This window comes from Coregonus clupeaformis, chromosome 35 (assembly GCF_020615455.1).
Source record: "Coregonus clupeaformis isolate EN_2021a chromosome 35, ASM2061545v1, whole genome shotgun sequence".
NCBI lineage: Eukaryota > Metazoa > Chordata > Actinopteri > Salmoniformes > Salmonidae > Coregonus > Coregonus clupeaformis.
The window spans coordinates 2571695-2583997 of NC_059226.1; the positions used below are offsets into that span (position 1 = coordinate 2571695).

The following is a 12303-nucleotide window of genomic DNA, read 5'->3' on the forward strand; positions in this document are numbered from 1 at the left end:
ACTTTTTCAAGCATAGTGGTGGCTGCATCATGTTATGGGTATGCTTGTAATCTTTAAGGACTGGGTAGTTTTTCAGGATAAAAAAGAAACTGAATGAAGCTAAGCACAGGCAAAATCCTAGAGAAAAACCTGATTCAGTCTGCTTTCCACCAGACAATAACCAGACAATAACCTAAAATCCAAGGCCAAATCTACACTGGAGTTATTACCAAGAAGACAGTGAATGTTCCTGAGTGGCCGAGTTACAGTATTGACTTAAATCTACTTGGAAAATCTATGGCAAGACCTGAAAATGGTTGTCTAGCAATGATCAACATCCAATATGACAGAGCTTGAAGCATCCCGGAGTCGCCTCTTCACTGTTGACGTTGAGACTGGTGTTTTGCGGCTACTATTTAATGAAGCTGCCAGTTGAGGACATGTGAGGCATCTGTTTCTCAAACTAGACACTCTAATGTATTTGTCCTCTTGCTCAGTTGTTTCTGGCCATTTTGATCCTGTAATCAAACCCACAATTGCTGATGCTCCAGATTCTCAACTAGTCTCAAGAAGGCCAGTTTTATTGCTCCTTTAATCAGCACAACCATTTTCAGCTGTGCTAACATAATTGCAAAAGGGTTTTCTAATTATCAATTAGCCTTTTAAAATGATAAACTTGGATTAGCAAACACAACGTGCCATTGGAACACAGGACTGATGGTTGCTGATAATATGGCCTCTGTATGCCTATGTAGATATTCCATAAAAAAACAGCTGTTTCCAGCTACAATAGCCATTTACAACATTAACAATGTCTGCACTGTATTTCTGATCAATTTGAGGTTATTTTAATGGACAAAAAAATTACCCAAAACTTTTGAAAGGTAGTGTGTGTGTGTGTTTATGTGTATATACAGTGGGGAAAAAAAGTATTTAGTCAGCCACCAATTGTGCAAGTTCTCCCACTTAAAAAGATGAGAGAGGCCTGTAATTTTCATCATAGGTACACGTCAACTATGACAGACAAAATGAGGAAAAAAAATCCAGAAAATCACATTGTAGGATTTTTAATGAATTTATTTGCAAATTATGGTGGAAAATAAGTATTTGGTCAATAACAAAAGTTTCTCAATACTTTGTTATATACCCTTTGTTGGCAATGACACAGGTCAAACGTTTTCTGTAAGTCTTCACAAGGTTTTCACACACTGTTGCTGGTATTTTGGCCCATTCCTCCATGCAGATCTCCTCTAGAGCAGTGATGTTTTGGGGCTGTCGCTGGGCAACACGGACTTTCAACTCCCTCCAAAGATTTTCTATGGGGTTGAGATCTGGAGACTCCAGGACCTTGAAATGCTTCTTACGAAGCCACTCCTTCGTTGCCCGGGCGGTGTGTTTGGGATCATTGTCATGCTGAAAGACCCAGCCACGTTTCATCTTCAATGCCCTTGCTGATGGAAGGAGGTTTTCACTCAAAATCTCACGATACATGGCCCCATTCATTCTTTCCTTTACACGGATCAGTCATCCTGGTCCCTTTGCAGAAAAACAGCCCCAAAGTATGATGTTTTCACTCCCATGCTTCACAGTAGGTATGGTGTTCTTTGGATGCAACTCAGCATTCTTTGTCCTCCAAACACGACGAGTTGAGTTTTTACCAAAAAGTTATATTTTGGTTTCATCTGACCATATGACATTCTCCCAATCCTCTTCTGGATGCACTCTAGCAAACTTCAGATGGGCCTGGACATGTACTGGCTTAAGCAGGGGGACACGTCTCGCACTGCAGGATTTGAGTCCCTGGCGGCGTAGTGTGTTACTGATGGTAGGCTTTGTTACTTTGGTCCCAGCTCTCTGCAGGTCATTCACTAGGTCCCCCCGTGTGGTTCTGGGATTTTTGCTCACCGTTCTTGTGATCATTTTGACCCCACGGGGTGAGATCTTGCGTGGAGCCCCAGATCGAGGGAGATTATCAGTGGTCTTGTATGTCTTCCATTTCCTAATAATTGCTCCCACAGTTGATTTCTTCAAACCAAGCTGCTTACCTATTGCAGATTCAGTCTTCCCAGCCTGGTGCAGGTCTACAATTTTGTTTCTGGTGTCCTTTGACAGCTCTTTGGTCTTGGCCATAGTGGAGTTTGGAGTGTGACTGTTTGAGGTTGTGGACAGGTGTCTTTTATACTGATAACAAGTTCAAACAGGTGCCATTAATACAGGTAACGAGTGGAGGACAGAGGAGCCTCTTAAAGAAGAAGTTACAGGTCTGTGAGAGCCAGAAATCTTGCTTGTTTGTAGGTGACCAAATACTTATTTTCCACCATAATTTGCAAATAAATTCATTAAAAATCCTACAATGTGATTTTCTGGATTTTTTTCCCTCAATTTGTCTGTCATAGTTGACGTGTACCTATGATGAAAATTACAGGCCTCTCTCATCTTTTTAAGTGGGAGAACTTGCACAATTGGTGGCTGACTAAATACTTTTTTTCCCCACTGTATACACACACACACACACACACACACAGTGGGGAGAACAAGTATTTGATACACTGCCGATTTTGCAGGTTTTCCTACTTACAAAGCATGTAGAGGTCTGTCATTTTTATCATAGGTACACTTCAACTGTGAGAGACGGAATCTAAAACAAAAATCCAGAAAATCACATTGTATGATTTTTAAATAATTAATTTGCATTTTATTGCATGACATAAGTATTTGATCACCTACCAACCAGTAAGAATTCCGGCTCTCACAGACCTGTTAGTTTTTCTTTAAGAAGCCCTCCTGTTCTCCACTCATTACCTGTATTAACTGCACCTGTTTGAACTCGTTACCTGTATAAAAGACACCTGTCTACACACTCAATCAAACAGACTCCAACCTCTCCACAATGGCCAAGACCAGAGAGCTGTGTAAGGACATCAGGGATAAAATTGTAGACCTGCACAAGGATGGGATGGGCTACAGGACAATAGGCAGGCAGCTTGGTGAGAAGGCAACAACTGTTGCCGCAATTATTAGAAAATGGAAAAAGTTCAAGATGACTGTCAATCACCCTCGGTCTGGGACTCCATGCAAGATCTCACCTCGTGGGGCATCAATGATCATGAGGAAGGTGAGGGATCAGCCCAGAACTACACGGCAGGACCTGGTCAATGACCTGAAGAGAGCTGGGACCACAGTCTCAAAGAAAACCATTAGTATCACACTACGCCGTCATGGATTAAAATCCTGCAGCGCACGCAAGGTCCCCCTGCTCAAGCCAGCGCATGTCCAGGCCCGTCTGAAGTTTGCCAATGACCATCTGGATGATCCAGAGGAGGAATGGGAGAAGGTCATGTGGACTGATGAGACAAAAATAGAGCTTTTTGGTCTAAACTCCACTCACCGTGTTTGGAGGAAGAAGAAGGATGAGTACAACCCCAAGAACACCATCCCAACCGTGAAGCATGGAGGTGGAAACATCATTCTTTGGGGATGCTTTTCTGCAAAGGGGACAGGATGACTGCACCGTATTGAGGGAAGGATGGATGGGGCCATGTATCGCGAGATCTTGGCCAACAACCTCCTTCCCTCAGTAAGAGCATTGAAGATGGGTCGTGGCTGGGTCTTCCAGCATGACAATGACGCAAAACACACAGCCAGGGCAACTATGGAGTGGCTCCGTAAGAAGCATCTCAAGGTCCTGGAGTGGCCTAGCCAGTCTCCAGACCTGAACCCAATAGAAAATCTTTGGAGGGAGCTGAAAGTTCGTATTGCCCAGCGACAGCCCCGAAACCTGAAGGATCTGGAGAAGGTCTGTATGGAGGAGTGGGCCAAAATCCCTGCTGCAGTGTGTGCAAACCTGGTCAAGACCTACAAGAAACGTATGATCTCTGTAATTGCAAACAAAGGTTTCTGTACCAAATATGAAGTTCTGCTTTTCTGATGTATCAAATACTTATGTCATGCAATAAAATACAAATTAATTACTTAAAAATCATACAATGAGATTTTCTGGATTTTTGTTTTAGATTCCGTCTCTCACAGTTGAAGTGTACCTATGATAAAAATGACAGACCTCTACATGCTTTGTAAGTAGGAAAACCTGCAAAATCGGCAGTGTATCAAATACTTGTTCTCCCCACTGTGTATATATATATTAAACAAAAATATAAATGCAACATGTAAAGTGTTGGTCCCATGTTTCATAAGCTGAAATAAAAGATCCCCGAAATCCCTGAAATTTCTCTCTGTTTGTTTACATCCCTGTTAGTGAGCATTTCTCTTTTGCCAACATAATCCATCCACATGACAGGTGTGGAATATCAAGAAGCTGATTAAACAGCATGACACAGGTGCACCTTGTGCTGGGGACAAAAAAAGGCCACTCTAAAATGTGCAGTTTTGTCACACAACACAATGCCACAGATATTTTAAGGGAGCGTGCATTTGGCATGCTGACTGCAGGAATGTCTACCAGAGCTGTTGCCAGAAAATTAAATGTTAATTTCTCTACCAGAAGAGAATTTGGCAGTACGTCCAACCGGCCTCACAACCGCAGACAACATTTATGGCGTTTTGTGGGCGAGCGGTTTGCTGACGTCAACGTTGTTAACAGAGTTCCCCATGGTGGTGGTGGGGTTATGGTGTGGGCAGGGAGGCATAAGCTACGGACAACAAAAACAATTGTATTTTATCGATGGCAATTTGAATGCACAGAGATACCGTGACGAGATCCTGAGGCCCATTGTCATACCATTCATTTTTTTGATTTTTTTATTTCACCTTTATTTAACCAGGTAAGCCAGTTGAGAACCAGTTCTCATTTACAACTGCGACCTGGCCAAGATAAAGCAAAGCAGTGCGATAAAAACAACAACACAGAGTTACATATGGGGTCAAAAATACAACAGAAAATATATATACAGTGTGTGCAAATGTAGCAAGTTATGGAGGTAAGGCAATAAATAGGCTATAGTGCAAAATAATCACAATTAGTATTAACACTGGAATGATAGATATGCAAGAGATGATGTGCAAATAGAGATGCTGGGGTGCAAATGAGCAAAATAAATAACAATATGGGGATGAGGTAGTTGGGTGGGCTAATTTCAGATGGGCTGTGTACAGGTGCAGTGATCGATAAGGTGCTCTGACAACTGATGCTTAAAGTTAGTGAGGGAGATAAGAGTCTCCAGCTTCAGAGATTTTTGCAATTCGTTCCAGTCATTGGCAGCAGAGAACTGGAAGGAATGGCGGCCAAAGGAGGTGTTGGCTTTGGTGATGACCAGTGAGATATACCTGCTGGAGCGCATACTACGGTGGGTGTTGCTATGGTGACCAATGAGCTAAGATAAGGCAGGGATTTGCCTAGCAGTGATTTATAGATGGCCTGGAGCCAGTGGGTTTGGCGACGAATATGTAGTGAGGACCAGCCAACAAGAGCGTACAGGTCACAGTGGTGGGTAGTATACGGGGCTTTGGTGACAAAACGGATGGCACTGTGATAGACTACATCCAATTTGCTGAGTAGAGTGTTGGAGGCTATTTTGTAAATGACATCACCGAAGTCGAGGATCGGTAGGATAGTCAGTTTTACGAGGGCATGTTTTGCAGCATGAGTGAAGGAGGCTTTGTTGCGAAATAGGAAGGCGATTCTAGATTTAACTTTGGATTGGAGATTCTTAATGTGAGTCTGGAAGGAGAGTTTACAGTCTAACCAGACACCTAGGTATTTGTAGTTGTCCACATACTCTAGGTCAGATCCGTCGAGAGTAGTGATTCTAGTCGGGTGGGCGGGTGCCAGCAGCGTTCGATTGAAGAGCATGCATTTAGTTTTACTAGTGTTTAAGAGCAGTTGGAGGCTACTGAAGGAGTGTTATATGGCATTGAAGCTCGCCACACCTCATGTTTCAGCATGATAATGCACGGCCCCATGTCACAAGGATCTGTACACAATTCCTGGAAGCTGAAAATGTCCCAGTTCTTCCATGGCCTGCATACTCACATTGAGCATGTTTGGGATGCTCTGGATTGACATGTACAACAGTGTGTTCTAGTTCCCGCCGATATCCAGCAACTTCGCACCGCCATTGAAGCGGAGTGGGACAACCTTCCACAGGCCACAATCAAAAGCCTGATCAACTAACTCTATGCAAAGGAGACGTGTCGAGCTGCATGAGGCAAATGGTGGTCACACCAGATACTGACTGGTTTTCTGATCTACGACCCCTAAAAAAAGGTGTCTGCGACCAACAGATGCATATCTGTATTCCCAGTTGTGAAATCCATAGATTAGGACCTAATGAATTTATTTAAAATGACTGATTTCCTTATATTAACTGTAGTATATGGAAAAAAACTGCTTGTTTCAGTTTGTGGTTTCTCTAAATTCAACCCGGCAATGAACTTAAACACATTTTGATATTATTGATTAATCAAACACATTTACCTATTTTATTTTCCTTTGTAACACCATTCAAAGACAATCGCTGGAATACTTCCCAGGTGTTACATAATAATGTCACAACATGTTAGCTGTGGGTTCCATTGTTTTCAACAATCTCCATGATTACATAAGCAAAGCCTCTGTGATTTAGGATTGAAGATCAAGTAATTCTGAAAGTAAGGAGGGGGAGGACTGAGGGATTTTGAGATGGGAAGGATAGAACAGAGCGAGACAGTGGTTTCTTCTAAAGCTCTGTCACAAGAGGTGATAGTTATCACTAATAGGATGTCATCGGGGGGAGGGGTCAACAGATGAAAGCGTGAGCGAGAGAGAGCGGGAGGGAAGGATAGAGAGACAGATGGAAAGAGTGAGAGAGGTTGGGAGAGTGAAAGCAAAGCTACGTACTCCCTGCCAGAAAAGGAGAGGGAGAGGGAAAGAGAGAGGGAGGGTGTGAGAGAGAGTAGTGAGAGAGATGAAGCACCCAGCCAACATCACAGCATCCCAGATACTGTACCGAGAGGATCGCTGTGGAAGGATATACTATACAGATCTCTCGGGGATATACAGACTACAGCTATGCATATTCTGCAACCCTACTGCATCAACAGGTTGGTGTCCATGCATATGACAGCCAAAGCCAAGTTGACCACAGTGTATTTGAAATGTAGGTGAATGTTGTTGCTTTAAGCGCACCTTTACTGTGAAAGGAATGGAAAACAATCTGAGAGAGAGAGAGAGAGGCAATGTATCTTGATGTTATATAAAGAAAAACCTGTCATTTAGATGAAGCACAATTTAAGAGGATACTTGACGGAGGTTGATCTGTAAAACTGTCATACATGGATGAATGATTGTGTCAAGGAAATTAGTCTCCTTGTGATGCCTGTGAGTGTGTGTGCACGAGCGTGGATAAGTGAATGTCCTGGCGCGGACCCCTCCACATAACCCAGAACCCTTGAGGCTAGGTGAATGAAAGAGCCAAAAACGAATGCTGTTGTTAGGGAGTGACTGTGTATCATATTGACAATGTCAGAGAGGATATGCATAGAGAAAGACACAGGGACTCCTCCAGGACAGAGAAATAGCTCTCTGATTCCATGAAAACATGTCCTTATGAAACCAGCCTGATTCCACAATAGCTTCCATTCTGACAAGTGAAGTGAAAGGAAGCGTGAGTGCAGCGGTCAGCCTGCTTGACCAGGCTGAATAAAACGGTTCCTCCTAAGGGGAGCAGCAGCACACGTCAATGACGTTGATGTTCAAATAAAACAGAAATACCCAAATAGATGTGTTGTAACATTGGGTATCAACTGATGGTAATGTGTGTAGTGTGTGCTAGGAAACCTCCATTTTCTAAGCGGAAGTGACCTTTGTGATTTAATTGCACATATTTCTCTTTCTAGCTCTCCCCTCTGTTTCTAATGTCTGTCTGTCTCTCTTTCTCTAACATACTCTCTCTCCCTCAGTACCTCTCCCTCATGTCTTTTCAGGCAGTAGTCCAGATGTTGGGTCACTAAGATGGTCATGTCATGTGGTTTTAAGAAAAATACGTGTTAAGAAAGTATTTACTAAAATAAACTGAAGTAAAAAATGAATAAATAAAACAATGAACCAGGTTACTGTGAGCCTAGTAACAGAATAATATGTTGTTCGGGGGATGGGAGGTAGTTGGCAATGAAATGGTAATCAGTTTGCGAAGAGATTTGTACGGCTGCCTTGCTTTGTAGTTGTTTTGGTTGATTGTTTTGATCGTGTTTTTGGGTGTGGTGGGATTTTTGGTTTAAGGGCAGTTAGGTTGGGGATTGATTGGTGGGTGGTGGCTTCTATTTTGGAATGTTAAAGGAAATGTGCTGGTTGTATGTTCGAATTAAAAAGTTAAAATATATGTCTCTCTCTCTCCCTCCCTCTCTCCAGGTGGCCCGATGGCCCGAAAAGGAAGAGAAAGAACAGCACAAGTTCAGTGAAGAGCATGTCTGGTAAGTTTGTGTACAAGCCATTGGCCACCATTCCTCAGTTAAGGACAAGTCAATGCTCATTTACACATTTTTGTATCATTTAGCTGTTCCATGCACTTACTCTCTAGCCACATGCTTTGGATACCCTTCTATACAGCATTTTTATGAGGGGGGAGCATTAAACACACAACAGCATTCCTAAGTGGTCAGTGAAAATCATTTGAAAAATATTTATTTTCCCATTAACCCATATGCTGTATTACAGTATGTGGAGTATCTGCCAAATAATTGCTTTCAGTGTTGTTTTAGACTAAGACGCGCGCACACGTTTCATGAGATGAATTGGAGAGAGAAACCATTTATTTTAAGTAGATCATTTGAAAAGAGTTAGACGTGTCAGGAATAAATATGTTTGAGCTGTGTAGTCTTGGCACTGCCATGCGGTAAATGTGGTTCTCTACTCTTTAGACTTTAGGTGGTGAGTGACTAGGATTTCCCCTGGAGTGCTATTAGGTCAGGGTGGTGTGTGTATATGTGGGTGTGTGTATATGTGTGCATGTGTGTGTGCCCACACAGGACACACACAGACCTAATGAAACACACGCATACACACTTCTCCTGTACATGTGCTTTTGTTGCTCCCATGTTAACACTTCTCTCTCCTCCTCCTCTTCTTCCGTTCTCCTCCTCTTCCTCCTCTTCTTTTTCTCCATCTCTCCCTCAGCACTGAGCCTCTCTGTCCCAGGATACATCCCCAGCTACTTGGAGAAGGATGAGCCGTGTGTGGTATGTGGAGACAAGGCCACCGGCTACCATTACCGCTGCATCACCTGCGAGGGCTGCAAGGTGAGAGACATGGTCCATGACTGGCCTGTAGGACTTCAAGAACTGTTTTTGTAACATTTTATGTGATCTAGGCATTCCACAGTAACTACTAGGGAATAACCAGATTTTACTTTCTATATGCATTAAAAGAGTTAGTGTTATTTCTGATTTCTAAGAAAATACTGTGTAAATTAATAATTTCATTTAATTATCGCAAAACTATCGACATATCTTTATACTAGTGACATTTAAAATATATATACAGTTGCGTCCAAATACACTACATGACCAAAAGTATGTGGACACCTGCAAAATCATGCCCATTTAATATGGAGTTGGTCCCCCCTTTGCTGCTATAACAGCCTCTACTCTTCTGGGAAGACTTTCCACTATATGTTGGAACATTGCTGTGGGGACTTGGTTTCCATTCAGCCACAAGAGCATTAGTGAGGTCGGACACTAATGTTGGGCGATTAGGTCTGGCTGCAGTCGACGTTCCAATTCATCCCAAAGGAGTTTGATGGGGTTGAGGTCAGGGCTCTGTGCAGGCCAGTCAAGTTCTTCCACACCGATCTCGACAAAAAATGTCTGCATGGACCTCGCTTTGTGCACGGGGACATTGTCATGCTGAAACAGGAAAGGACCTTCCACAAACTGTTGCCACAAAGTTGGAAGCACAGAATCGTCTAGAATGTAATTGTATGCTGTAGCGTTAAGATTTCCCCTCACTGGAACTAAGGGGCCTAGACCGAACCATGAAAAACAGCCCCTGACCATTATTCCTCCTCCACCAAACTTTACAGTTGGCACTATGCATTGGGGCAGGTAGCGTTCTCCTGGCATCCGCCGAACCCAGATTCTTCCGTCTGACTGCCAGATGGTGAAGCATGACTCATCACTCCAGAGAACGTGTTTCCACTGCTCCAGAGACCAACGGCGGCGAGCTTTACACCCCTCCAGCCGACGCTTGGCATTGCGCATGGTGATCTTAGACTTGTGTGCGGCTGCTTGGCCATGGAAACCCATTTCATGACACTCCCGACGAACAGTTCTTGTGCTGACGTTGCTTCCAGAGGCAGTTTGGAAGTCTCAGCACATGGTGATCCCGTTCTGTAAGCTTATGTGGCCTACCACTTCGCTGCTGAGATGTTGTTGCTCCTAGACGTTTCCACTTCACAATAACAGCACTTACAGTTGACCGGGGCTGCTCTAGTAGGGCAGAAATTTGATGAACTGACTTGTTGGAAAGGTGGCATCCTATGACGGTGCCATGTTTAAAGTCACTGAGCTCTTCAGTAAGGCCATTCTACTGCCAATGTTTGTCTACTGCATGGCTGTGTGCTCGATTTTATACACCTGTCAGCAACGGGTGTGGCTGAAATAGCCAAATCCACTAATTTGAAGGGGTGTCCACATACTTTTGTATATATAGTGTATATTGTCAACCTTGCACTCTTCTTAAATAATTCCCTATTTCTTCTCAAATAAGTTGAAATTGAAAAAATAATTTTGGTCTCCACACATTGTTATTGGACTTTCAACATTGCAGAACCAAATGTATTTGTGTAAACTTAGTGCCTAAGCTAACAAACTAGCTGTGGTTGCTACAATGTCATGATGTTGATAACGTACTTTGAAATAACTACGTTGATGCAACCGACGTCCACAGGGTTTCTTCAGGCGCACTATCCAGAAGAACCTTCACCCGGCTTACTCCTGTAAGTACGATGGCTGCTGCATCATCGACAAGATCACAAGGAACCAGTGCCAACTGTGTCGCTTCAGGAAGTGCATCGCAGTTGGCATGGCCATGGACCGTGAGTGTCCCCCACACACACACACTCCATGAGTGTGGAACCATGAGTGTCAACCATATATTTCACAATATATCACGCTTACCTGCTCACTGCTTTACGCTCCCATTACCTCTACATTTAGTACTGAAATACAGTAGGTTCACAAACCAACTATGTTTGTGTCTTTAGTGGTGCTGGACGACTCTAAGCGGGTAGCTAAGCGGCGACTGATTGAGGAGAACCGGGAGAAGAGGAAGAAGGACGAGATCGTGAAGACCCTGCAGACGCGTCCGGAGCCCGACAGCTCGGAGTGGGAGCTGATCCGCCATGTGACAGAAGCCCACCGCCACACCAACGCGCAGGGCTCCCACTGGAAACAGAAACGCAAGTTCCTGGTGAGATGCTAGGCTAATCTAAAGTTGGCTATAGGCTAAAATAGAATAGGCTAGGGCTAAGTTAAGCTAATCAACAACAGGTAGATTTGTGTGTGTACTCGATTTACTCAGTAAATAAAAAATCTTTATAAAATAATGGTCCATTCACCAATTCGTGAATGGGGGTTTGACTCACTGACGGAATTGCACAAGTCTAATTTAACTCCTCTCCGTACTCGTTGTTTTACATCAGATAGCGCGACGACTCGTCTGTACTGATTGGTGGAGGACTGCGTGTCACATAGGAATGCTTCCTCCTGTCAGGAGACGTTGCACCGTACTAACCGTAGGAATGCCATTCAGAAAGGCACTTCATGAATCTGCCTTGTTACCTTAGCAACCAATTCTACGTCGCCCCCTCTGAGAGGAAAGTGTTTCCTGCGTACACACGTGTCTCCGTAGCGATGTCTCCGAATGGATTGATCCAGTGCATATCTGAGATGTCGATAACCACAGCCTCGAAAACAAGCATAACAGACAGAGTACTGGTACAATCTCTTTTTCTCTCATTCACTCACTCAGTACCTCACTCACGATCTCACTCAGTACATCACCTCACTCAGTCACTCAGAACATCACCTCACTCACTCACTCAGTACCTCACTCACGATCTCACTCAGTACATCACCTCACTCAGTCACTCAGAACATCACCTCACTCACTCACTCAGCACCTCACTCACGATCTCACTCAGTACATCACCTCACTCAGTCACTCACTCACTCAGAACATCACCTCACTCACTCACTCACTCACTCACTCACTCACTCACTCACTCACTCACTCACTCAGTACATCACCACACACACACACACACACAACGGTCTGCACTTATGAATGCATACATCACTGGAGCCTGGATAACATAATAACTGTAAATCAAA

At 43.6% G+C, this 12303-nt stretch overlaps 1 protein-coding gene across 2 annotated transcripts in view; it reads left to right on the forward strand.

The window, feature by feature from the left end:
• Positions 1 to 12303, forward strand: part of LOC121550383 (thyroid hormone receptor alpha-like) — a 92183-nt gene that overhangs the window by 70072 nt on the left and 9808 nt on the right. For both annotated transcript variants that reach the window (XM_041862610.2, XM_041862611.2), the window contains 4 exons: positions 8324 to 8385; positions 9089 to 9210; positions 10859 to 11006; positions 11175 to 11380. In XM_041862610.2, coding sequence (XP_041718544.1) covers positions 8324 to 8385; positions 9089 to 9210; positions 10859 to 11006; positions 11175 to 11380 — 538 coding nt within the window. The remainder of the gene's footprint in view (positions 1 to 8323; positions 8386 to 9088; positions 9211 to 10858; positions 11007 to 11174; positions 11381 to 12303) is intronic.